The 23,876-nt window shown below is 41.4% G+C and overlaps 1 protein-coding gene across 6 annotated transcripts in view; it reads left to right on the forward strand.

Moving 5' to 3' along the window:
- The window catches only part of ITPR1 (inositol 1,4,5-trisphosphate receptor type 1), a 255,631-nt gene that overhangs the window by 58,138 nt on the left and 173,617 nt on the right, over positions 1 to 23,876 (forward strand). For all 6 annotated transcript variants that reach the window (XM_074957539.1, XM_074957538.1, XM_074957540.1 and 3 more), the window contains 6 exons: positions 14,299 to 14,414; positions 17,670 to 17,756; positions 20,003 to 20,161; positions 21,645 to 21,743; positions 23,503 to 23,586; positions 23,681 to 23,827. In XM_074957539.1, the coding sequence (XP_074813640.1) occupies positions 14,299 to 14,414; positions 17,670 to 17,756; positions 20,003 to 20,161; positions 21,645 to 21,743; positions 23,503 to 23,586; positions 23,681 to 23,827 (692 nt within the window). The remainder of the gene's footprint in view (positions 1 to 14,298; positions 14,415 to 17,669; positions 17,757 to 20,002; positions 20,162 to 21,644; positions 21,744 to 23,502; positions 23,587 to 23,680; positions 23,828 to 23,876) is intronic.

Here is a 23,876-nt window from a genome sequence, read left to right on the forward strand (position 1 = left end):
TTTCTGAATCCAGTTCTCTTGCATACCATTTGGCACATTTCCATTATGTCAGTGGAGCAGCTGAAAGATCATTTTAAATAATGGAAACTGCTAATTCTTGTTCTCTGTGTAAAATTGGGGCTATGATTAAAACATGGTTGGAACCAGCTTTGTCAAATGAAAAATGAATTTAGGTGGATGTGACTTGAGTAAACACTACCTTCTATAGGTTTATAAGAAATGGACATAAGTTACCAATGTGCATAAATGCAAGTGTATTGGAGGCTAAATATAAACCTGTGTATCACAGTGGTAATATGTTGAAGGTCAAAGGGTAAGGTACATTGAGTTATGTCGCTTTCTGTAGAGGATGCAGCTGCTTCTTAGCATATGCACAACGTGTCTCAGGTGGCACCTGACCAGGATTCATCACCAAATTTGGTCCACTGGTTGAATCATTCACTTCCCCAGCCTGGGCCGGGTACTGACAGGGAGCACAACATAAACGCTCATCCACGCCCTGCGAGGATGCAGTTGTCCTGTGCTATCTTGTTGTAATCTTTGTTTCGTTAGAGTAACACTTTGCAGCACAAAGCGCAACCAAGAAAGCTTGAAAGAGCAGATTTTTTTGGTTACAACCATATGTTTTTCACTTAGTCCTGCCCACCACTATGCTTTTCAAGATGAAGAAAAAGGGAGGCATAAAGTTTTGGTTATTTTTGTATCTGATAGTAACAGTACATGGCTGTTTGTCTCTGTATAACATTGCCGTTGAGTGGCATCCCACTTACGGATTTCAAACACCACACTAATGTGACTGTATTTCTGCAGCCTGCAGAAAAGGGTTTGAAGGCCAGGATGGTGTGTAAAGGTATGAAATTCTGCTGGAAGGGGGAATAAACTTGATGTGGATTACTCACTTCATGTAAGAAGGCAGCGAAAAAATAAGGCTTTTAATTCAAAGGATAGCAAACATTATGTTCTTCTAGAAGGCACATTCATTAACCAGCCTTCAGAATTGGACACTTATGTGTTGAAGTTGCTTTGCTTGTGCCCACAGATTTTTCCCCTGAATTACTGTATCTTGGTTTAAAAGGCGGTGTATTCCTTATGGTGCACTAAAGGAGATGTGCTCGTGCACATGCTGTTCTTCTGATAGATTGAAGATCTTAAAGTCTATTGCTTGCTCCTTCATATGCTACCATCCACTAGTACTCGCTCTTGGCTTTCTGTTTCAACTCTAGAAGATTCAGGGAAATAAGGCAGGCATTGTCACATTAATTTGTTGCACTCAGAGGAACCATTTGGCACTTTAGCCACTTAATAGTTGGACAAAGAAGCTAAAAGAAAATTGACTGAAACTTACAAGTTACCTCTAGACTTTTGCTACACGTCTGAATTCTGCATATGATACTATCCATGCTGCATGATGCCATGGCCCATGATGCCATGTGTTTTTCATTAACACATACTCAGCCATCACAAGCCCAGGGACCCAAGAAGCTGCACTGTGCGATGTACATTGGAAAGAAGATCTTACAGTTAGCAGGAGGAAAAAAATGTTAAGGAGCAGAATTGTCTCCTGTGTTAGGAGCAGAATTTACATCTAATGCTCCGTGCTGTTAGTTGCTAAAGGCAGGAGTACATAAAAAACAGTGCAGCTCTTGAAATTTGTGTAATGGGGTTGGCCAGAAGTTGGGGGGGGGGGGGGGGAAATGATCAGTTTTGGAATGTACTTTGAGCACTTGCAAATTGCTCTTTCAAGGCAGGTGGAAACAAAGCCAGCAAAGAAAAGAAAATTCTGTCCAGGGCCATTGATGATTAAAATATTGGTGCCAACCTTGTTTATTCTCTGAGATAGGGAAGGTATCAAAACTACATTTTTAGCTTTCTTCTCTGTCCCTTCTTCCTTTGTAGACGAGAAAAGAGAAACTAAGGCTATATCTACACAACCACTTATACTGGCAAAACTATGTTGCTCGGGGATGTAGGGGAACCCCCCCCCAGCAACATAAATTTCGCCAGCATAAGTGGTAGTGTGCACAGCGCTATGTTGGCGGGAGAGCTGCTTCTGCTGACCTAGCTACCACTGCTCGTTTGAGGTAGTTTAATTATGTCAGTGGGAGAGCTCTCTCCTGTCGGCATAGAGCCGCATACGACAGATCTTACAGCAGCACAGCTGCATAGGTACAGCTGTGCCGCTATAAAGTCTCTGGTGTAGAACCTAGTCTAAAATAAGTTGTCGAAGTCTGCTGTAATGTTTAAACAAACAAAAACCCAATAAATCCCTTGGTTTTTAAATGGGAAGAATTTATTTCCATTGGTAAGTAACTCTATCTTAATATTGCACCTCCCTTGTCCAGTAGAATTTATACCATCTTGTGAACCAGTGTCAATATATGGCAGTCCAGGATGCACAGTGCAACTTAGACTTTTAGGGCTCACTCCTGTGAAGTGCGGAGTGCCTCGTCTGGGATGCCGAGCACCCCCTAACAGTTTCTTACAGGAGCGAGACCCTGATAACCTCACAGCCCACATAAGAAGATGATGGTGCATTGTTTAGATTGATAAGACTCGAAGGGACCACTGTAGTCCTCTAGTCCGACTTCTTGTATAACACAGGCCATGGGCCTTCCCTGAATTAATTCTTGTTTGCTCTAGAGATATATTTCGTTTATTTTTTTTTTCAAAATTGTACTTTATTAAAAACATGGTTTAGGCTCCGGCAGCCTGGGAGGAATGCCTTCTGGCCCCTGCTTGGCAGCCCTTGCTTCCGTTCATGGTTTCTGAACATTTGTTCTTCCCATTTGCAATCCACTTTAGTAAAACTGGCGCACTCACATTTTTGTTATCCAGCTGTCTGACTTTTTTGAAAGATACAACATGGGTCTGTTTTTTTTTTTTTTTTTTTTTTCTGGCTTTTAGCTTTCACTTGCCTTATTTGGTAAAGCATTGCTTTTAGCTGTTCCTGGAAGGGGCTGTTTAACTAGTTTAGGGACTATTTTCCACTTTCGTTTTTGATCTCTAAAGCTATAGAACTTATTTCAGCTGCAGCGAGGCCAGAATTTAACTCATCGCTGTGAACCCGGGGTATAGTGGATTGTAGGAGTGCTTGGTATGAAGACCTTTTAAGTATATACCATGTTACTTAGGCTGACACCACACAGCAGGACTGATGGTTACAGTCAATACTTTTTAATGTAAACTTCTTTGTGCACTTTGGAACACAAGATTTTTTTTTTAAGCTCTAAAACTACATAATGTGGGGGCTGGCCCAGTTTTAGTTAGTTGCATGCTCGAGTGAACTCTTGGGTGCTGCATTCTTGAGAAGGGGAGTGGCTTGCACCCTAAGTGATATTGGACAGATCCGAGCAGCAGCATCTGATACGTTTCAGCAGGAGTATTTTCTCGTGCTCAGCCAAAAGAATGCTGGTTGCTGGAGAGATTTTTTGAGAGAGATAGTTGGGCTTCCATAAAGGCTGTGGAAACCTCAAACAGAGAATGGGCTAGGGGTCGGGGTGGGGTGAACGGAAAAACTTTACTCCTTTTTTGTTTTTTCTACCTGTTGCTTTCCCAAGTCTAACACAGCTCATTTTAGACTGTAGGTGCTAGTTTTGCTCCTTGTATGGAAGCACAACATGGCAGAGTTCAGCAGCATTATTGTATTCCACTCACCTCTGGGCTGTCATCTTCTAAAATTAAGTCAAGACTGTCCACATCTGGCACATTCCCTCCTCTGCGCTGCTGGCATCTGTCAAATGATGCTGCTTGACTCTGTCCAAAATTATAAGATATATCTTTTTATCATTAACTTGTTGACATCTGTGCTGCACACATCTTGCCGGATGTTGTATTCTCCACCCTGTGAAGCATCGGGTGCCATCTGTGGTGTTGGTAGTGTCACTTCTTATGACTGAAAGTCCTTTGTGGGCTGTGTGGAGGAGAGGAGAAGTGGTGGTACAGAAGAAGTGATCTTTAAAGAAGAAGTAGGAAGGGCATAAGCCACAGGTGCGGGGGACAGCAGAGCCATGGAGAGGTGAATGTTTTGTTTTCTGGGACACAATGAGGGGCACTTTAAACAAGTTCTCATATGGATGTTATTGTGCACCACAGTCACATTAGACTTACCAGTTATTAATGCATCTGATTCAGTTTCTTAATCTCTTAGGATATTCCCCTTTTTAACTCTGATTTCCATAATGATATGAGGTGTTTTGAGTTCCCTCTATCTGTTTGTTTGTTTTTATCTTGTTGTAGTGGCCAAATTCTTATTTTAAAAACATAGAAATATTAAGCTACTGGTTGGAAATATTGGCCTTTGGTTTTCCACTATTTTTAGTTGTGGTGGCCCATCATAGTTTCTTATGACTCACAACAAAGGACTCTTAAATAGACACATTTTTTATTACTGTGCTCAGTCACTTCAGCTCTGACTGTCCATAACATAATCAGACTCTCTTTAAACTGCTTAAAAGGGACATGCCATTAGGCTTCAATTGAGATTTGATCTACTTTTTCTTGCTGTGCTTATAACCTCTGTGTAACAGCCCTCCATTCCTCATCCAGGATAAACCCTCCCGCTTTAGTGCTATGCTTTTTTAATTAAAGAATTCAGTGCCAGCACTTGTGAGCAAAAGCTCTGTGCCAGAAGAGCAGGCAAAGTGGAGGAAGTGAAGTAAGGTAAAGAATGAAAGGTGAGACTGAAATCTAAGGGGCCAGATAGGGAAAATTTAAAATGAAATAGATAAGTAAACTAATTGGCTAATCCCCTCCCTGTCAATAATCCCCCCGCATCTCCAACTCTGTAGTATGGATTGAACAAAAAACCTCCAAGGTGGTGAGAAAAGAATGTGCTCACCATAGCCTCCATACAGGAGGGTCCTTGTTTGATTGGCCAGAAGAAAAGGGGTGTTGTCCTATAAGTCTCTCTCCCTCTCCCCCCCCCTTCACCCCCCCACCCCCTCCCACACAGTGGGACAAGAGAGATTTGGCAGAAGTTTGTAGGGATGGGCAGGAAGCAGCTGGCACCAGGTCAGGGAGGCTCATTGCCCTTCCTGCTGACCAGAAGAATGGGGGCGTCGTATTTATATCCTATACAGCCCCCAAGAAGCCCTCTTTTACAGGGACTGGGCTGACAGCACCCACCCACCCACAAAATTTACACAAGGACCATGTTTTCTCATGACTACTGTGGACATTACATGAGTCCCCTTTTACCTTGGAGGCTGGGAAGGAATTTTTCACTCACTGCCAGATTATTTGAGTGAGGTGGGTTGGTATTTTTTTCCTGCCACAGCAGATCTGGAACCCAGTAGGGTGGAGTGGGGGTTGGGGGTGGGCGGTTAGGTTATAATCATCACAATTTAACATTTAACACTCATGATAATGTCTCATGCATATCCTCCTTATGTGGAGGATACGATTGCTAGATAAAATGAAATGGAAACAGATTTGAAGGAAAGCATCCTGTAAGGGAGTTGAGGAAGGGGAAGTTGGAACTCCTACGTCTGGAACAGCAGGGAGCTGACCACCCGCCCCCTTTTATAGCCCCCTTTTCCCTTGATGCAAGGGGAGGGTGGTGAGGTCCCAAAAACAGGATGGCTGAGACCAGATTGGGGATTATGTGTAAATGGTTATGGAAATGATGGTGACCTGCATCATAACATTTATTGCCGGTTACTCCCAGATATTTTAAACCAATAAAGCTGTGGCATAATTAAATCACATCCATTGCATTCTGTCTTTCTTTCATTGTGGCCGGCCAGTGTTCCAAGGTTCACATTTAAGACTGGTCTCTTGTGCCTTGGAACAGCCTAGTTTATGGAAACGGTTAAGGAGCTGCATTCTTGACTGCCTAGGTAATGAAGGGCAAGCTGAATTGTGAAATGGCAAAGTTAAGCTGATAACAGATGATGAAAACCAAGGAAAGTCCGTTAAAATGCTACATGAAGTTGTGAAATCTGTCCATGAAACACCTACTATGCGATTCCTTGTGTTCCAAAACATGCATTGTTGATATGTTTCGATTCGGTATTTCAGTGAATAATTTAGCTTAGTGAACAAACACAAAAGTTGTAAGTTGTTTTTTGAGCAATTCATGGACGGGCAGAGATGCCAAATTAGTCATTGTAAATTAGTCTTTTGGTTTTTGTTTTTAATATCCATCTTTGTTCCTCACTTGCATTTGGGCATCAGAAGGATTTATGGAAGTATTTTGGTTGACTTCACAGATCCCTGAAGCTGGGGGGTTAACATGAATCACTTTGACTGTTCTAATTTGATTTTGTGTAAAATACCTCCCACTGTTCATAGTCTATGTTCTTAAGGGTATCTGGCATACTCATCATAACATCCTTTGTACTGGTTCTCAACAAGCAACATGCTGTGTTTTTGTTTCTTTATATAGCTTACGTTCCTCACTGTGAAGTCACCAGTCTCCGATAACTTTTGCTCTGTTTCTCGGTGGCCTTTTCGGTGTTACCTCTCGAAAACTGGTTGCCCTTGAGTCTGATTCTCTGTCAAGTTTTTCAAGTATGACTAGATCAGTACTTGTTCTCCCTTCCTTCTGCTGACCTTGCATCTGCTTATGTGTCTGGAGCTGCACGAATCACGTTCATTTGCCATCCCTCTCTTGTGATGGGACTCCAGCTGTTTTCCCTTTTCTATCCATCTTTTCTTTTGGGCCTCGTTTGAGTTCTCTCTCACCTTACGCTGTATCTCAGGTTACTAAATGATCCTCTGTCTTGTCAAAGCAGAAACCAGCTTGCTGCTTGTATGCCTCCTGGCCTTTGTTCATAAATAAAAATATTTACTTATGATCTGCACTCAACTGCCTTGGGTTCTTCAGTAGATGTTTATTTTCGTAGTTATTTCCCGATGTCTCTTTTGTTGGAATCAGATTACGGCCAAGGCCTTTTGCTAGCACTGTCTTGCTGAGCTAACTTAACGAGCATCCCAGGCTATGTAGTGCTAGTATCTAGTAATCACTAACAGTTTACCACTTACCAACCATCTTCGAGGTGTGTCAAATTTCCGTATGGTTTGAACTGACTCTGCTGCTGCCTTTCTCATTTGAACTCCAATACACCATCCAACAAAGTTGCTAATGCTAACAGTGCTGGCTTCTATACTGGTAAGACTTTGAAAATTTAGGTAGCAGCTTCCGTGAGCATAAACTGTGGCAGAGGAGAAATGGCACGAGGCTGGTTGCCCAATGTCTCCTCGGTATCCACTGGGGTGGTTATCTCTGGCTTAGTTGTACAAAACAATTAAACTGTGTCCAAGAATCCTTTATACAGCCTTTCGGTTGAACTGTGGTGAAGAGGGGTATATGTTGGTGAGATGTATTAATGAGTGGCTTCCTTTATTTTAAAAGATCAAGTTGAAAGCTCTGAAGCCATGCAAGATACTTCGCTTAAATAACATGGTTTTCAGAGCAGCATAAACCCCTCATATGTATTGTCATGTAATTAATCTAGCACTATTGAATTCTGAGTGTTGGGTGATCTGGCAGTGATACAGGGAATTAAACTGCAGGTCCTCATCATTTAGAATATAAATACGCTTCCACTGGCCTATACATAAATTTTTTCCAGTCATTGCCTTGCCATTAGTGGGCTGGGATGCTGAGCATTTATTTTATTTATTATTTTAATGCCTCCTAGGAAGAAAACGTTTTTGAAATGTATTGATGCCACCTTACTTGATAGAAAAGCTTGTTTTGGGGCACTCAACCCCAAACCAGCAAGGGAAAAGGCAAGTTTTCCCTTGACAAAGACCGTAATTCTTTCAATGGAAGCAGATGTTTTTTCTGCATGGAAATCCGTAAAAGATTAATACTCTGCATTTTTCTACAGCCCATTTTATGCTAAATTCTCTGAAGCTCCTTGACTGATATAGAATCATTTCAAGTCTAGCAAGGCAGAGGTATAGAAGTAGACAATGTGGTAATCAGACCTGGGGTTTTTGAGAAGATGGAACTGATCTGCGGGTGAATAAGTTTTGATCATTGTTCTTAATGCTCCGCTGCTTGAAAAGACTTTGCTTTCACTCAGAGATCTTCATTCAGTTTTCAACATAAATGGATTTTTTATCTGTTGATATGCTGTGTATATATTTAAGTTATGATAATTTCACAGGCATGTCGTTTTGAGATCTTACAGTTGCTTTCTGATGTCAACTTAAATTTTTCTACTTCTTCCTTTTTAAAGCTTCTTTTTTGCCTTAAAAAGACAAATTAAAATTCTTTCAATAACAGCTCATTTGAATAAACTCTGGCCTCAGGAACTGAAGAGGGTGAAAGGGAACTGTTAAAATTCACTCGGGAACTGTTAATTTTCTTTGAATTTTAGTAACTCTCTGTAATAGGAGTTCAATTGATTTTTATCAAGAAATGAGGAAACAGCTATGTTGGTATGAAATGCTCAGCAATTCTGTAGCTGACTTACTCAAGTATTTCATATTTTGTAGATTTCCTGTTTGAAAGGCTTTTTTTTTTTTTTTTTTTGAGGGGGAGGGATAGTATTTTAGTTGCAGTAGTTTTTGGAGGGTATCCATTGGTACATAAAGGATCTTTACGAAGCACTTTCCTTATGCCTTGGTCAAAGTGTTCCGGGTGCTCTACTTCAAAATAATCAAGCGGACAATTAACACAAATATGTAGAGGTGGCCCCTTAAAAACCTAAAGTAATTGTGGCCATTTGCAAAAATGGTGAGCGAGGTAGTAAATATAGAGCCTGGGCCAAACTAAAAAATTTCCATAATCTTCATGGAAGGGACATGGACTGAAACCCAGGGGAGCAGAATCCATGTCATTTGGGCCCACTAGCACTGAAACCTGACTGGTCCTTCACTGCCTGCCCTGGATCCATGCCGCTCCCAAAGTGGATGGCACTTCCCTGTGGCCCTTGGGGAGGACAGGGTCTCTGCACGCTGTCCCTGCCTGCAGCGCTGACTCCGCAGCGCCCATTAGCCGGGAACTTCGGCCAATGGGAACTGCGAGGGCAGCACTTGTGGAGACCCCCTGCTTCCCGCAGGCATGTGCTGGCCACTTCTGGGAGCAGCATGGGGCCAGGGCAGGCAGGGGGCCTGCCTTAGCCCCGCAGTACCGCCGCCTGAGGTATGCGCCTCCCGGCCGGAGCCTACATCCTCTCCTGCACCCCTACTCCAGCCCAGATCCCCCTCCTACACCCAAACTTCCTCCCAGAGCCTGCATCCCTCACCCCCTCCCGCACTCCTGCCCCAGCCCAGTGAAAGCAAGTGAAGGTGGGGAGAGCGAGCGATGGAGTGAGTGGGGTGGGGCCTTGGGGCAGTGGGTGGGGGCAAGGGTGTTTGGGTTTGTGTGATTAGACAATTGGCAACCCAAGCTCAAGTGGGTGAGGTCTACATCGTGGATCCAAGGTTCCAACCCTGCTGATGAGCCATGTAGGTGGCAGTATGATGTTATATGATTGAATTTATGTTTTCATTTGTTTTTTTCAAAACCCAGGTGCAAAAAATTCCTCTGTTTTAAAGAACATTATTAAGCCTCAAAGTCAAGCACTCAGAAGTTAGGAAATGCCAGAATTAAGGTTGCCTGTGCAACCTTACTTTGGTCTCTTTGTGCCAATACATTAAGACAGTCTCTAATTACATGATCACGTACTATTTTTTCCCATTGGACCCCTGCCTTACTCAGTATGCAGGATGGACCTGCTCTTGGGATACGTCAGGGTTAAGTATTGAAGGAGACTGTTGTGGTCTGTAGGACCGTTCCCTCATTTGTTGCTGAATCTGAGGGGGGATGTACCTATTGTGGTTCCAGGAGATTATGAGCCTAAGTCTGCTCATAGCTAAAGGCCTTTCCTCTTAACCGAAGGAGATGGGCAGTGAATCCAGGCCACAAGTAATTGCAGGGGACAACAAATGAAAAAACAGGGATGGGAGTAAAGGTGAAAATGAGGTAACCAGAAGGGGACATGGAAGAGAGAACCACTGACTGCGTCCACTATTCATCGAAGGCATCTAAGGGGGTCAGTGGACACTACCCAGAGGAACTCCGCTTGGAGATGTGACTGAGCAAGGGAATAGAAATAGGCCCCACAGTCGCAGAGTACCCCTTCAACCTCCCATCCAACTTCTTCCTCTTGGTATGATGGATGGCCATCTGGCCATTGCCAGAAGGAGGTTGACAAGGAGGGCCTGCAACTTTGTGGGGCCAGGGATGGAGTGTGCCAGGATCAGGAGGTGTGGGAAAAGTTCAGCTAGGACCTCAGTAACAGGTGCAGGAGGAGGGGCTGCAATCTGATGCACTCTATTTAGATGTGCACCAGGGTCCCCTTGGAACATGTCTAGTGAACGAAGTAGGGGATTGCAGGAAGAGAAAGGATGATCTCCTGGTTAAGAGAGTTGAATGCTGTCCTGGGAAACTGTATTCTATCCTTGCTGCTGACAAACAGTTGTTTTATGATGCTAGTCAGGTTGCTTAAACCAGTTGTTTCAGAGGTAGTTGCAAATTGTACGGTCCTCATTTTCTGAGTGTCTGACTTGAGACTCTAGAGCCTGATTTGCAGAAGTGCTGAATGCTCACAGCTGCAACTGAATTCAATGGGAGCTATTCTCCGAACATATAAAGTGCTATATAATGCTGAATACTCACTCTGAAAAATCAGTTCAGATTGGACATCTAAATTTAGTGAATATTTTTTTACCTTAATCTATCTCTCTCCTCTCCAAAAAGCTACTGAAAAGCCCATTAGGAAATTATTAAATCTGTTTTCAGAGCGGACATGAATTAATATGCCTAAAATTTTAGCAACAAATTAAACAAGGAGAAAATAAAATACTGAATAGCTGCTCATTAAATAAGTGCTATCCTTTCTGAGCACTGAATGAGGCAGGGCTCCCGGGGAAAAAAACAGAATGTGGTCACATAATTCAAACTATTGTGATACATATAAACAAAGGGGAGAGGTGAATTAAGGTTGCACAGGTGATCTTAATTCTGGCATTTCCTAACTTTTGAGTGTTTGATTTTGCAACCTATTGCTCTTTTAATGTAATTTTGGTGTGTATTTATATTTATCACCAAGGCCAGCACAGTAGTCAAGTGAGAGGAAATCAATATTGGAAACATCAGGGAATGGTCATGGTATCTTCTGGGGATATTGCTAAACACGGGGGAAAGCATCACTAGCGAGTGCAACAATGCATAACTCTCTCGCCCATTGCCCTTGCAGTGTTGATATCTACTGTGAAGAAATTTTTGAATATGGAGAATTTCCACCCTCAGTCCTTGGAAAACTGTAATCTTGCTGCTTTGACCTCTTTAATTAGGTCTCCCCTTCCACTGAGTCAATTACAATCTTTGTTTTAGTCACCAGCACAGGAAACTGTATTCTATCAGGTTAGGTTACTTAATAGAAGAATTTTTTTTTCTTCAGAATGACTCAAAGTATGATAAAGATTTATCCAAGGGGAAAGAGGGTTTCCTGTGGCGGGAAGCTGGGAACTTGTGCTAAAGATTCTGTTTTGACTTCTGCCATTAACTCAGGCTACGTCCACATCTGGAGCTGGGGCGTGATTCCTAGCTTGCATAGACATACTCACGTTAGCTTTGATGTGAGCCTGCATGCTAAAAATAGTGGTGTATCCGTGGCCGCATAGGTAGCAGCAGCAATGGCAGGTGCTCTCAGCCCTGAGTGTGTACCATAGGCTTCAGGTGGGTTTTCACTCAGGGTGGCTTGCATCGTCCCACCACTGCCCATGCTACTATGGCTACCGTACTATTTTTAGCATGCTCGCTCCGATGAGCAGTAGCGTGGATATATCTACATGAGCTGGGAATCCTAGCCCTAGCTCATAGTGTAGACGGAGCCTCTTTGTGCCTCCATTTGTGGACCTTTTAAAATGGATGTAACCATCTACCTTTCAGGAGTGTTGAAGTTTTTAATTCATGGTTGACAGGTGTTATCTTTGTTCCACAAACACCTGTACTGTAATGGATTGCATTGTGTTGAATACTGCCACAATCAAACCTGCTCTTCTGTACTGTTAGCCATGACTGATGTACAGCTAGGACAGAGATAAAGATAAAATTAGCAGGTTCATAGGCTCATGCAGTTTAGAGATCCCAGGGCCATAAAATCCATTAAGGTCAGGGTGTAATCCCTGAATAAGATACATCCATATTAGAATGATTTTGTATTTGGCTGGTGGTTGGCAAATAAGGCTATGTTTACCTCAAGCACGTAAGAATTAGATTTCACAAAACAAATATTCAAATAGGAGGGTCAAATGCTTTTAATGTTCGCTTTAGATTTCTAGCTTTTTAAATAGAGACAGAATGTGGGCAAACTATTTTGCATTATTTTCCCCTCTATTACATCATGTGTTTCTTTTAAGAATAAGAAAACACTACCAAGGGATTTATTTTGCTGACATCCATTTTAAAGTTCAGCCTGACTTCAAAATACAACACTTCTGGCTTCAGAAATGCACTTGCTCTGTGACTAAAGACAGAGTGTGTGATTAATTCTGCTGTGCAATGCTGTGTGTTAATTGCTGGCACTGTGTGAACTGATGGCTCAAGCAGAAATAGAAATTCTTATTACAGGTGTGTTGCTTACAATGCATAGTTTTAGTTGAAAGTACCAACTTACAATGGCTTTTAAATCCTGTTCTCTGCTGTCAATCTCCATGAATCATTTTTATGTAAATTAAAAATGCAACTCTCTGGGAAAGAACATAACTTGAAAGCTTAGTGCACACTGCATTTCTCACAGCTGTTATGCATCTGAAGGCTATGAATCAATAGTTAAGTGGCCCTATGAACTGATGTACTTGAGTCCTTTCTATTGCCCATATCAGTGCATATCCCCAAATTAGCTCAATATGACTCTACTTCATTTCTTATTATAATGAACCACCATTTGGCCACCTAGCGTGTACCTTGTTCTAGCCTAGTTCTGAAAATTGGGTTCATTGTGTTGCCTTCCACTTGTGCTGCTAGTTCTCTGTGTTTCTTGAAGTTTCCTATTAATTTCATCCAGGTGCATCTGCAGTGGCTATAAAAGATCTCCAATGAAGTTAAATGACTAGACTTGCAGCTGGTTTATCTTCTTTCTCCAGGGGATTAGCTCACCTATTCCATTAGGTGTCCCTGTGGAAAAAGACTCTACAGTCTACAGAACAGACTCTAAAATGGGTATTCCCTTAACTATCTAGCTTTCGAATTCCATTACTCTTCTGTATGAATACAATGGTTGCCTTTAAATTCATTGTGTAACTAACAGCCTCAAATTTTATTTCCACATAATTGCCAAAGAGGTGCCTGGAACAGCTGCCTTTGCTTTTGGCTGTTAAACTTCTGTTACTTTACTTCAGGCACTAAATTTGAATAGCTTAATTTAATTTTTGCATTGTCAGTTGCTAAGCAACTGACGAGGAAAAAGTGCAGCTAACTTAGTTTTTACTGATCAGTGAGCATCTCATTAATATAGAAACTTATTTGTAACATGGCTAATCAGCTGTCATACCCAGTTTTTGCAAAGCAGAATGTTTCCTAAACAGTGTCTAGGAAATCAGTAAAAGATGATACTTCTCCTGTATGATCTCCAAGTTTCTTGCTTTGGTGCCCAGGTGCCGGTGCTTCACTAGGAATGTTACACTAGGAATGTCCATACTGACACACTTTTTTCCATGCCATGGTCAAGAAGACAAGGCAGGGGACCGAGTCTGCTTGGCTCTACTCTGACTGCTGTGTGACCTTGGAAATGTCACTTTACTTGTCTTTTTGCCTCAGTTGCCTGAGCTGTGCAGTATGGAAAATGAAACTTACCCACTGTTGGAAAGCATTTTTTGATCCAAGATTCAAAAGCCCTGTGTTACAGAGAGGAAGTACTGTAATTGTGAAAGTTTAAATATGTTGATTCTGAAGACTTGGGTAAATCTTGTTTGCCTATTTGCATGGGAAAAGCTTGAGAAATTTTACCTAGCTGAACCACTGACTGAAATTCCCCTTTTCGCATGGTAGCATTTTTGACAGGAATTGGTTAAGTTTCAGCTTTCTCTGGTCTTGCTTTACAAGTCTGGCAGCATCAGGGGTGTGTGTGTGGGGGTGTGTGTGTGTGTGTGTTTTTGTTTTTAAACCATTCATGGGGCAACATTGCTGTCACCCAAAAAAGCATCACAGTCTGAGATTTAGAGTTTTCCTGGAATCTGTTTTGTAAACCTTTCCCTGTAGCTGAAATGTTTGGACAATATTAAAAGTAAAAGGGGAAAAAAGTGGATAATTCGGAATTGCTAAAGCAGTCTCTCAGTTTATTTCCTGTATTTTTGTAGACTGCCTGTTTAAGCTATGCCCTATGAACCGGTACTCTGCACAGAAGCAGTTCTGGAAAGCAGCAAAACCAGGAGCTAACAGCACCACAGATGCAGTGCTACTCAATAAACTACATGTAAGTATTAACGTTGGTAGGCTGCAGAGAAGTCAATGGAGCTATGGTAATTTACACCACCTGAGGATCTGGCCCATTAAGCTGAGTGGGACTGCTCATGTGGGTATTGCTACAGAAGATTAGTGAGATCCAGTCCTGTGTTGTTAGGCCCCAGATTTCATCTCCCATATGTGTTTGCAAACTTTTATCTAATTTTAATTATCTGTGATGGCTGCCCTTACTGAGCCAAGCTTGCATGTGAATTCAGCATTAAAACCTGGTCAGAGAACAGTTTTCAGTTTTACATTTCTAAGAAATTGCTTTGAGTAATTTAACTACTGCATGTTGACAGCATCCGCTTCAGTGCTAAATAAACTATATTTACCTTAAAATTATATGGCTGGAGCACTTCACATTAAAATTAAAAGTCCAAATATTTTTAGTCTGTCAAAGCCCATGTTAAGCCTACAGTACTCTAAACTAGAAAGCACCCCTGTAGGAAAATATCACTTGAAGAAAGCCATGTGGTGGCCCTACTCCTTTGTTGCACAAAGACCTAGTGTTTGCCTCAATTTTATCTTAAAGCTATGATTTTAACTTTTTGCTTGTAAAGTTGTCTGTAGAGTTAATACTTTACAAGTATCCCACCCCACTCCCAAACTAAATACTGTAATCTCAGGAGTAGAAGTCAGCTGTAAGTATAAAGTAACAAATACTGCTGATTATTTTTCTGAAGCCCACAAAGTAAACAAAAAGATGGTATGTCCTAAACTGTCAGTAGTGTAGAGGGAGAGAAGAACCCTGGCAATGGTGCTAGGCAACAGTGGGCTGTCACTTTTTTGCTATAATTGATTTTCTTTCATACAGTCAGTTCAGATAATTAAGGCCTGATTCTATTCCTTTGAAACAGGCCGAAGTCCCATTGTGGTCAGTCTCAATTCCCCTGTCAAGTGAACTGGAGTAGTCTCTCAATGATTAGTCACAGTGAAGAAGCATTTACACAGTAAATAGCCACATTTTACTATTCCAATATAAATGAAGAAAGATTTAATAGCTCAGTTTGCATCACCGTTACATGCTGGGTAAAGTACAGGTTATGTGCAAAACTGTCATCTTTTAAACCCACGCAATTTCACTGAAGAGTAGAATTTGGTTCTGTGTGCATATGTGATTCGTAGTCCACAACTTAGTTAGCTCCCGACTGTATGAAACTCATGGGCACTTGTGTCAATTTACACATATACTGATAACACAGAAGATACTGGAACAATCCTATTGTTCCTAATATTGTTTCAGGGCAAAAAATATCTATGTTCAACTGCTGCCTTCCATTTCCTACTCTGTTTTTTTTGATCAGTTCATGGTAATCTTTAATGAAACATTAGTGACCCACAATTTATACTTAATCACTTGCCATTTTTGGCTTGTAGTTGTCCACTGTTGGAATTTATTATCAACTACTGTGGAGCACCCAATGCTGAGGTCAGGTTATTTTAAGTTAATACCATTTAAGGGATTTAGAAATCTGGGACACTTGACTTTGACTGGTATCAAACATCAGTGCTGTTTGAAAAGCTGACATCTAGTGGTCAGTAAATAAAATTTGTTCTTTCCAGTGCGTTGACTTGTGCAGTGTTGTCTGTTCTCTTTAAGCTTTTGGAATATACTTGAACTTAACTTGTTTCTTCATTTGTACCTATATGCAATGGATCCTTTAGCTCTATTAAAGCAAATGTAGGGACCAATTCTGCATGATACATGTCTTGAACTTCCACTGCTGTCCTGGGGAGTAGAGGGCTCTCAGGGCCTTGCGGAATTGGGCCCAAAATTAATATTAGATTTCAAGAAACCTTTTCACTGTAGAATAATCTGAAATCTAGCAGTCCCAATGTTAGATCTTTAAGCATTTTAAATTGTCTTGCATTATATTGGTTGTACTGAAATGTACAGTTACACTTGAGATGCTCAAGGAGAAAGCCACTTGTCCTACTCAGCATATCTTCTAACAGAAGTCACTTAAGATACATGGAGTTATAAAAAAGCAAAATTATTTTCTACCAACCCATGGCTCACTATTTGCTCTTTGATATGCTGAAGCCTATTGTCTCACATTGCATCACCCACAGGTAACTGAGCCCAAGTGAGTTCTAGGGTGGTTGCAGAAGTTTTGAGAACTAAAATAGTTTATGCATAGACTTTCTAAATGCCTGATATCTAGTTTAAAAGCATGCTCTGACATCAGATTTAAATGAATTCTTCCCTATAATCTGTACTTTTCTCTGGCCTTGGTGTAAGGTGAACCCCAGTACACCTTTACAAAACAAAGCGTCTTGAAAACAACATGGGGTAAGTTGCTTAAGTCTGAAAATAAAATGAAGAGGAAAGAAATACGGAAGAGTAACAAACTAGGGCTTTCACAAGGAGGTAGCATTAGAATTCAGATCCTTATCTGAGGAGGTTATAAATCAGGTTTGGTTTCCTCATATCTTCTTGTGGATGCTTCCATGTGGTTGAAATGTCTGTCTGGTAAAGAGAGACCCTGGATTAGATCATCATGTATACAGCAGGTTGAAACTGAAAGGCATTGCAGCAGAGCGTGTCTGGGGAAGTTTTGTGCTGTGCCTGACTTGGGGAAGTACTATCCTATCTCTTTTATGAACTCTGAACTTTCCCTTATTGGGAAGTTTAGAACTAGACAGTCCCTTCTTCCAGTGCTGTATGTCTAGAGAAGCCTATCGAATGAATAGGATGACGATGGTCACCATGAAAAGGTTTAATGGATGAGTGAAGGGGGCGATTTGTCTTGGCAGAGTAAAATCTAAGTTTTTGGAAACTGCCTGATTAGAGACGTGGGGACCAAACCTGCAGTTCTTTAGTCCTCATCCTTTATTTTATATTAAAGTTGAGCAGGTGGAAGATTGGGCTGCCAGCTTGAATCCCCCTTTTGTCCATCTTTCCTTTTTACCTATCTTCTCATGGCTCAGTTTCCTTTTGAAACTTTTCATCTCATGTTTTATTCAGAAAGCTTCAGTCAGTTTGAAGTCAAAACATCGACTCCTCAGAGTTGCTGCTTCACTTCAGTATAGTTCAAATAGTACAGATTCAATCATTTTTCTTCCTGAAAATTGTAAAGGATGAAATCTGATTTGTCCGCTTCAAATGGTTACATTTGTTTCAACGGTATGAAGTACATTGATGTTTTATTACAGTAAGTAATTGCCAGCACTGTTTATAACAACACTTTCTATCTCTACAATTTTCCTTCTTAAATTTCAGCATGCAGCAGATTTGGAGAAGAAACAGAATGAGACTGAAAACAGGAAACTGCTGGGAACGGTTATCCAGTATGGCAATGTTATCCAGGTATGCTTGTGGCCCTGTTCACACTGTCTACTCTGTAAGACATAGCTCTGTAGGGTCCTACTTGAGCCACCAAGGTACAATTATACTTCAAAATAGAGGAATTCCGAGATCGGAGTGTGTTGTCTTGCAAGCCGTGACTGGGTTATCCAGAAGCATGGTACTCTGAAGAAAGAACTACATTTATGGTTCTGTGTGCTGTGTGAGATTCTAAAATGGAGGCATTTTTATCTTGCTATAAATGTTGCCTTTTTCAGAGCACCATCTGAATGCTTTAAACTAGAATACCTTTCATACCCTTGACCTGGCCATCTGGTAGATGGCAAATACAGAGCGGTGTACAATTCTGTAGAACTTCTTTCATTTTATTCTCATTTTATCCCCAAAATGCTGTACAGCACCATGTAGTAAACCCACTGCAAAACAGAAGAACCAAAATAATCAACCCACCAATGCAATCATAGTCCACACTGAACAAGGGATTTGGTGCAGTAGACCTCAGGCAAGCCACCCCCACTTGATGAAGATGGATTCCCAGCGAATGCTAAGAATAGCAATGAGTCACAAACACCAAGAACAAGATGCTGGGGAAGTGTTGTAATAATAATCAAGGACAAGCCTTGTCATGCCTTAAATGCAGCCTTAAATGGGGGACTCCACTGGTTGAGCATTCAACAACTCAGGGTTCTCTGATCCCCTCTGGGGACTGAGAGCAGACCCACTTCATCTGATCACAACTGCCAGGTGGAGGTGTAGAGGAAGAGAACTGTAAGCATTTGGATCTAAGATTATGTACGACTTTCTATACAAATACTTTAATTTGTATCCTCTGACCATACAATCAGCCAGAGTAGGATTGCAGGGAGCAAAGGTAGAAGGGTTCTTCTCTCCCCTCTTGTAAGGAGAAGGCAAGCAGTTCAATAATCTAGCCCAAGCAAGGCAAGCACTACAATAATCTAGCCCAAGTATAACATTGGAATGTCAATAGTTTGTGGCATGGTCCTCATCTGAGAGAGCGATCTGTCAGTTTGTCTGTCAGGTGAACAAGAGACTGCAATAAGCATTTCTAATCAGTCAGTGCTCTGTACCAAGCACAGTTGTGAGTAGGCGAGGAAGGATTAGATTTGTATGGGTAAATGTTGGTAAACATTGGCTTCACCATACACACCCTAACCAACCAAAATGTATTTCCATTCGATAATAATTGAAATTTACAGATAAGCAAAGTAAGAAAAAAGCTGCTAGAGAATTTACTCCATTTTGATTTAAGGCGATTCACTTTGTATGCTTTGACCTGTGATGTTGACAGCTTTAATGGTTGTAAAGCTTTCATTCTTTGAAACTCAGTGTCTGCTGCCATTAAACAATTATTGTCTGTCCTGCCCCGTAGTTTCCCCCACTGTAAAAATTTAAATAGAGATAAAAACAGAAGAAAATGCTTAAAAATAAACATTGCTATTATCCACTGAAATGTATTAAAAAAAAAAAAATCAAATTCTGCCCAGCCCAGTTATGAGGGATACCCCAGTTCTGTAGGAGCCTTCTCAGTGGCAGATGTCTTCTGTGAAAAATGGGCCTGCTTAAACAGCCAACAGACAGCAAAACAGCCAAAAGCATTGTCTTGCTTTCGTTAAGATTCAACCCTGCTATGTTTAATCCAAATGAACGTGTGAGCTAGACAATTTGGGCTACTATGAGATGGTCCATTATATCTTATAGATATGTATCACCAGTACAGTGAGGTTTATATATAATGTCGCATGGTGTATTGAAACAAAACAATAAAACGGCACCTCATGGGGAGAGAAGAAATGTTTATAGCTAACCTCATTAGTCTCCCATTTCAGAATGAGCACAGCCACTTGAGAGAAGCCTCACCCATCTCCATGAAGGAAAACAGTTTTGTCACCAATATCTCCTGGTCCTTGGTATCTGACTGCTGAAACATAGAGCATAATTGGCAAAGGCAGTTTTCTGTTGTCTATCATTAGTGTGATATGGACATTTACGCTAACGGAAGCTGTTCAGTGCTATGAACCAGTCTAAAGCCTACAAAAAATGTATTCAAAACAAGAAGTCCAATTGTCTCTGGATTTGTTATAGCCAGTGTAATATTCAGTCTTAGCAATTGAAGTTAATTTCCATGTATTATGATCACACACTCAGACTATTATATAATCTTTAGTCAGTGTTTATCAAAGGAAACATATGTCTGCCTTTACAGAAACTAATTGTAATTTTTGTTCTAGCTGCTGCACTTAAAAAGTAACAAATACTTGACCGTAAATAAGAGGCTTCCAGCTCTGCTAGAGAAGAATGCTATGAGGGTGACCCTGGATGAAGCTGGAAACGAGGGTTCCTGGTTCTATATACAGCCTTTCTACAAATTGCGTTCCATAGGAGACAGTGTAAGTGCAGATGAGCATCAGAAGAAGATGCAAGAAGATTTGGTGTAAAATACAAAGAGCTTGTATCAGTTGCTTCCTTACTTTTGACTCATTAAATGTACAGGCTTTTATAACATGTAATATTAATGGCCACAGCCCTTTTCCTGTGCTGAACAGTGTGGGAGGAGAATCACTATGGTAACTACTGATTTGGAAACAAGGAACGATTAAGATTGGAAGGAATAAGGAATCTAAATACAGTAGCCTTCTAAATCCCCACCAAGTTCAAAATGGCACAAAATGTTAAGTCATTTGAGTAGCTTTAGAACAAATATAATTAGTATGTTGGTTCATGGGGCTGTAGTTATGAGTCTTTCAGGTTCTGTTATGAATTTCTGTATCAAGAATTTTATCAGAATTAGACTAAATGGTTGCCTTGCTTGTGGGAGGTGTTGATTCTGAGTTAATACCCTAGTTTTTAATCTCTGGAGATGTCCATTGTGTTCCCACGTTGGATAAGTGAGAATGAATGTGGTTGTCATAATCCCAAGTAAATGGTTTTCTACCTCACAAAGCTATGATGGACTTTGGCATGGCTCATCAGCCTATATTCAAGAGAAGCCAAGGACTTCGGTATGCTGTGCAGTGCAGCCCTACCTGATAGAGGGCACCCAAACAGAGTAGATTCCATGAAATAGAGCATATCCATATCCATGTAGACTAGACAGTTCATTTCAATGTAGTTATCCCACCACTATGCGTAATACAGCCTTAACTGAATGTCCTTGTCTTTATTTCATTATTATAGGAATAGCACCTTGAAGATTAATGTAGTTTGTGTTCAGTTAATTTAAAAAGAAGAAACTTCATATAAACTCCATTAATGTTCTGCTTTCTCTGTATTGAGGGGAGTTCAAGTCCCTCACCTAAGATTTCTGTTATGGATTTTTTTTTATTTTTATATATTTTTTTTTCTTAAAATAAGATTGGGAGGCTTTGGACAAGAAACTGGCCTGGAAGGAACGTATAGGATATGCGACTTTCACCGTCCATGATAAAGTACACTCAGCTTACCACACGTGATTGGACCTCATTAATTGAGAGTAAACAGCGTAGGTTAGGACGCACAAACTCCTAATGGAGGAGGAGAATCTTTCTGATGACTTTTGGTTTTAGGAATTAATTGTTAGATGTTAGACACTGAAATAACCGTATGGAAGACAAAGACTTAATCAGTAGAAATTTTAGTTTTCCTTTATATGCCACTTAGCCCAGTTGTGTAGGTGTCTTTAAGCCGTAAATAACTCTGAATGTTTTAAATATCCATTTTCTTCTGAAGTTGTCAGGGTTTTTGGTTTTTTTAAGACAGCAGTGTCTTTCCTATTTACTTTGCATGAAATATCTCTAAACTGTAAGCCAATGGCCTAACCTCATTGCTTTACACCCAGAAAAAGGTAACTCTGGGGACCATTTCTGAATCTGATTGCAAAGTACTTCTCTTCAGGTTGTCATTGGAGACAAGGTGGTCCTGAATCCTGTTAATGCTGGTCAGCCCCTTCATGCCAGTAGTCACCAACTGGTTGATAATCCTGGGTGCAATGAGGTAAGTGTAAAATAAATCAAAAGCTTGGCCTGTTAGTGCAGTGGGTGGCACAGAAATTTGGTGTAAATAGAGTTGGAAGGGTCTTTGGAGTTCTCGGCTAAACTAAGGAGCACGCATGTTATGGAATTTCCAATTACCATGCTGGAGAGCATATGCTACACTGCTGTCCCATCCTGTTCGTGAAATAACAATACTACTAGCTCTGGAGACAGAGTGTTTCTCACCTTCTTCCTGGAGGGTAAACAGCTGGGCAGGGATTGGTAAGAGCAGGTCTGTTAGGTAAATAACAGGCTATATGGAATAAAGAAGTGTGTGTGGCCCATTCTGCCCAGCTCCTTGGCTGTAAGAACAGAGATAACTGAAATGTACTTTTCTGCAAAATCTACCATCCTCATGACTGGAGCTGAGTGAATAACTAACAAGTGTTTGTGGTGTTTGGTGGGAGTTCTGAAAAATTTAAAAAAAAAATAGTTTTCGGGTGAACGAAGTCTGAAAATTCTGAAATGTTTTTGGTGAAATGACCCTGTTTATTCAATCTGAAACAACATTGAGAGCGGAGACCTGGGTTCAAATCCCTGTTCAGAGCAGAGATTCAAGCCTGGGTCTTCCACATCCAAGGAGTGCCCTAACCACCAAGCCAGGGTATTCTGGGTCAGGTCAGGTCTCTCTCAATCTCTCCTGTTGAAGCTGGTTTACTAATCACTGGGTCAGAGAGAGAGTGAGAATGGTTAGGCCACTTGCCTGGGATGTGGGAGACCCGAATTCAAGTTGTTGCTCTAATAAATAATTACTTACATAGAGGAGAACAGTTCAAGGGGACAGATTGAGGAACCTACCTGAGAACAGCCTATAGCAGTGGTTCCCAAACTGTGGGGCACCCCCCATAAGGATTCAGGGGGCCTGGGCCAGCACCCACGAGGGGACAGGGAGAGAGCGCGCCACCCAGCCCCACCCTGCCCTGGCCGCAGCCCTGCTCCTGGCTTGGGCCCCTGCCCTCGGCCTATGACCCCCCCGCTCTTGGCTCCCGGCCAAGGGGTAAGACACCTTCTACTACGGGTAAAGGGGAGGGGAGTGCGAGAGGATAAGTTTGGGGATCACTGGCATATAGTCTGGTGGTCAAAGCACTCAACTGGGAAAGGAGAGATTAAGGTTCACATCTCTGCTCCAGAGCGAGGATTTGAACCTGGGTCTCCTACATCCCAGGGAAGTGTCCTAGACCAGTGCTTCTCAAGCTATCTGATGTGGGGGACCAGCAATTTCTTTTTCCAATGTGTGTGCAGACCGGTGGCAGCCGATGGTGGTCCGTGGACCGGCCACTTTGAGTAGCACTGTCCTAGACAATGGGCTGAAGGTTTACTCGGGGGGAACCACATCCACTCCTCTGTTTCTGTGAATCTAGCCTGATTTTTCTTTTTCCTGGTCAAAATTATTTGGTTAATTGGTGTCGGATTTATGAATAGTTTTGGGTCAATCAAGACTGCCTTTTTGGTGAAAAGTGTCATCCAGCTCTATTCTTGACATAGCCAGATGAGGTATCCACGTAATGAGTTAGGTACTAACGTTAAATAGAGTTACTGTGATTTTCTGCAGGATTGAGTGCAGGCCACAGTCTTTCTGGATTGGTGTTTCATTTCATTCAGTAGTAAACAGGGATTGCAGTATACTGTTCAAATTCTCTTTCCACTGTAAAGAAAAGGGCAGTGCTTTGCAGTGTTTTACATACTGCTAGTGTGACTAGTGATACTAGTTTTTGTTCTAGGTCAACTCTGTGAACTGCAACACGAGCTGGAAAATAGTCCTTTTCATGAAATGGAGTGATAACAAAGATGATATTTTAAAAGGGGTAAGTTTGGAAATTCATCTTGCTGCTGGCTCTTTAATAGTGCGATGTCTGTATTGTCTAGTTTGTGATGATCATTCTGTCTTGGCTTTGACAGGGAGATGTGGTAAGGTTGTTTCATGCAGAGCAGGAGAAATTTCTGACTTGCGATGAGCACAGAAAGAAGCAGCATGTCTTCCTGAGAACTACGGGGAGACAGTCGGCCACTTCGGCAACTAGTTCAAAAGCACTGTGGGAAGTCGAGGTAAGGACGGCATCTCTGAGGCTGCACAAGTGGTTTTATTGTAACGATT

Source organism: Natator depressus, chromosome 7, assembly GCF_965152275.1.
Source record: "Natator depressus isolate rNatDep1 chromosome 7, rNatDep2.hap1, whole genome shotgun sequence".
Classification (NCBI taxonomy): domain Eukaryota; kingdom Metazoa; phylum Chordata; order Testudines; family Cheloniidae; genus Natator; species Natator depressus.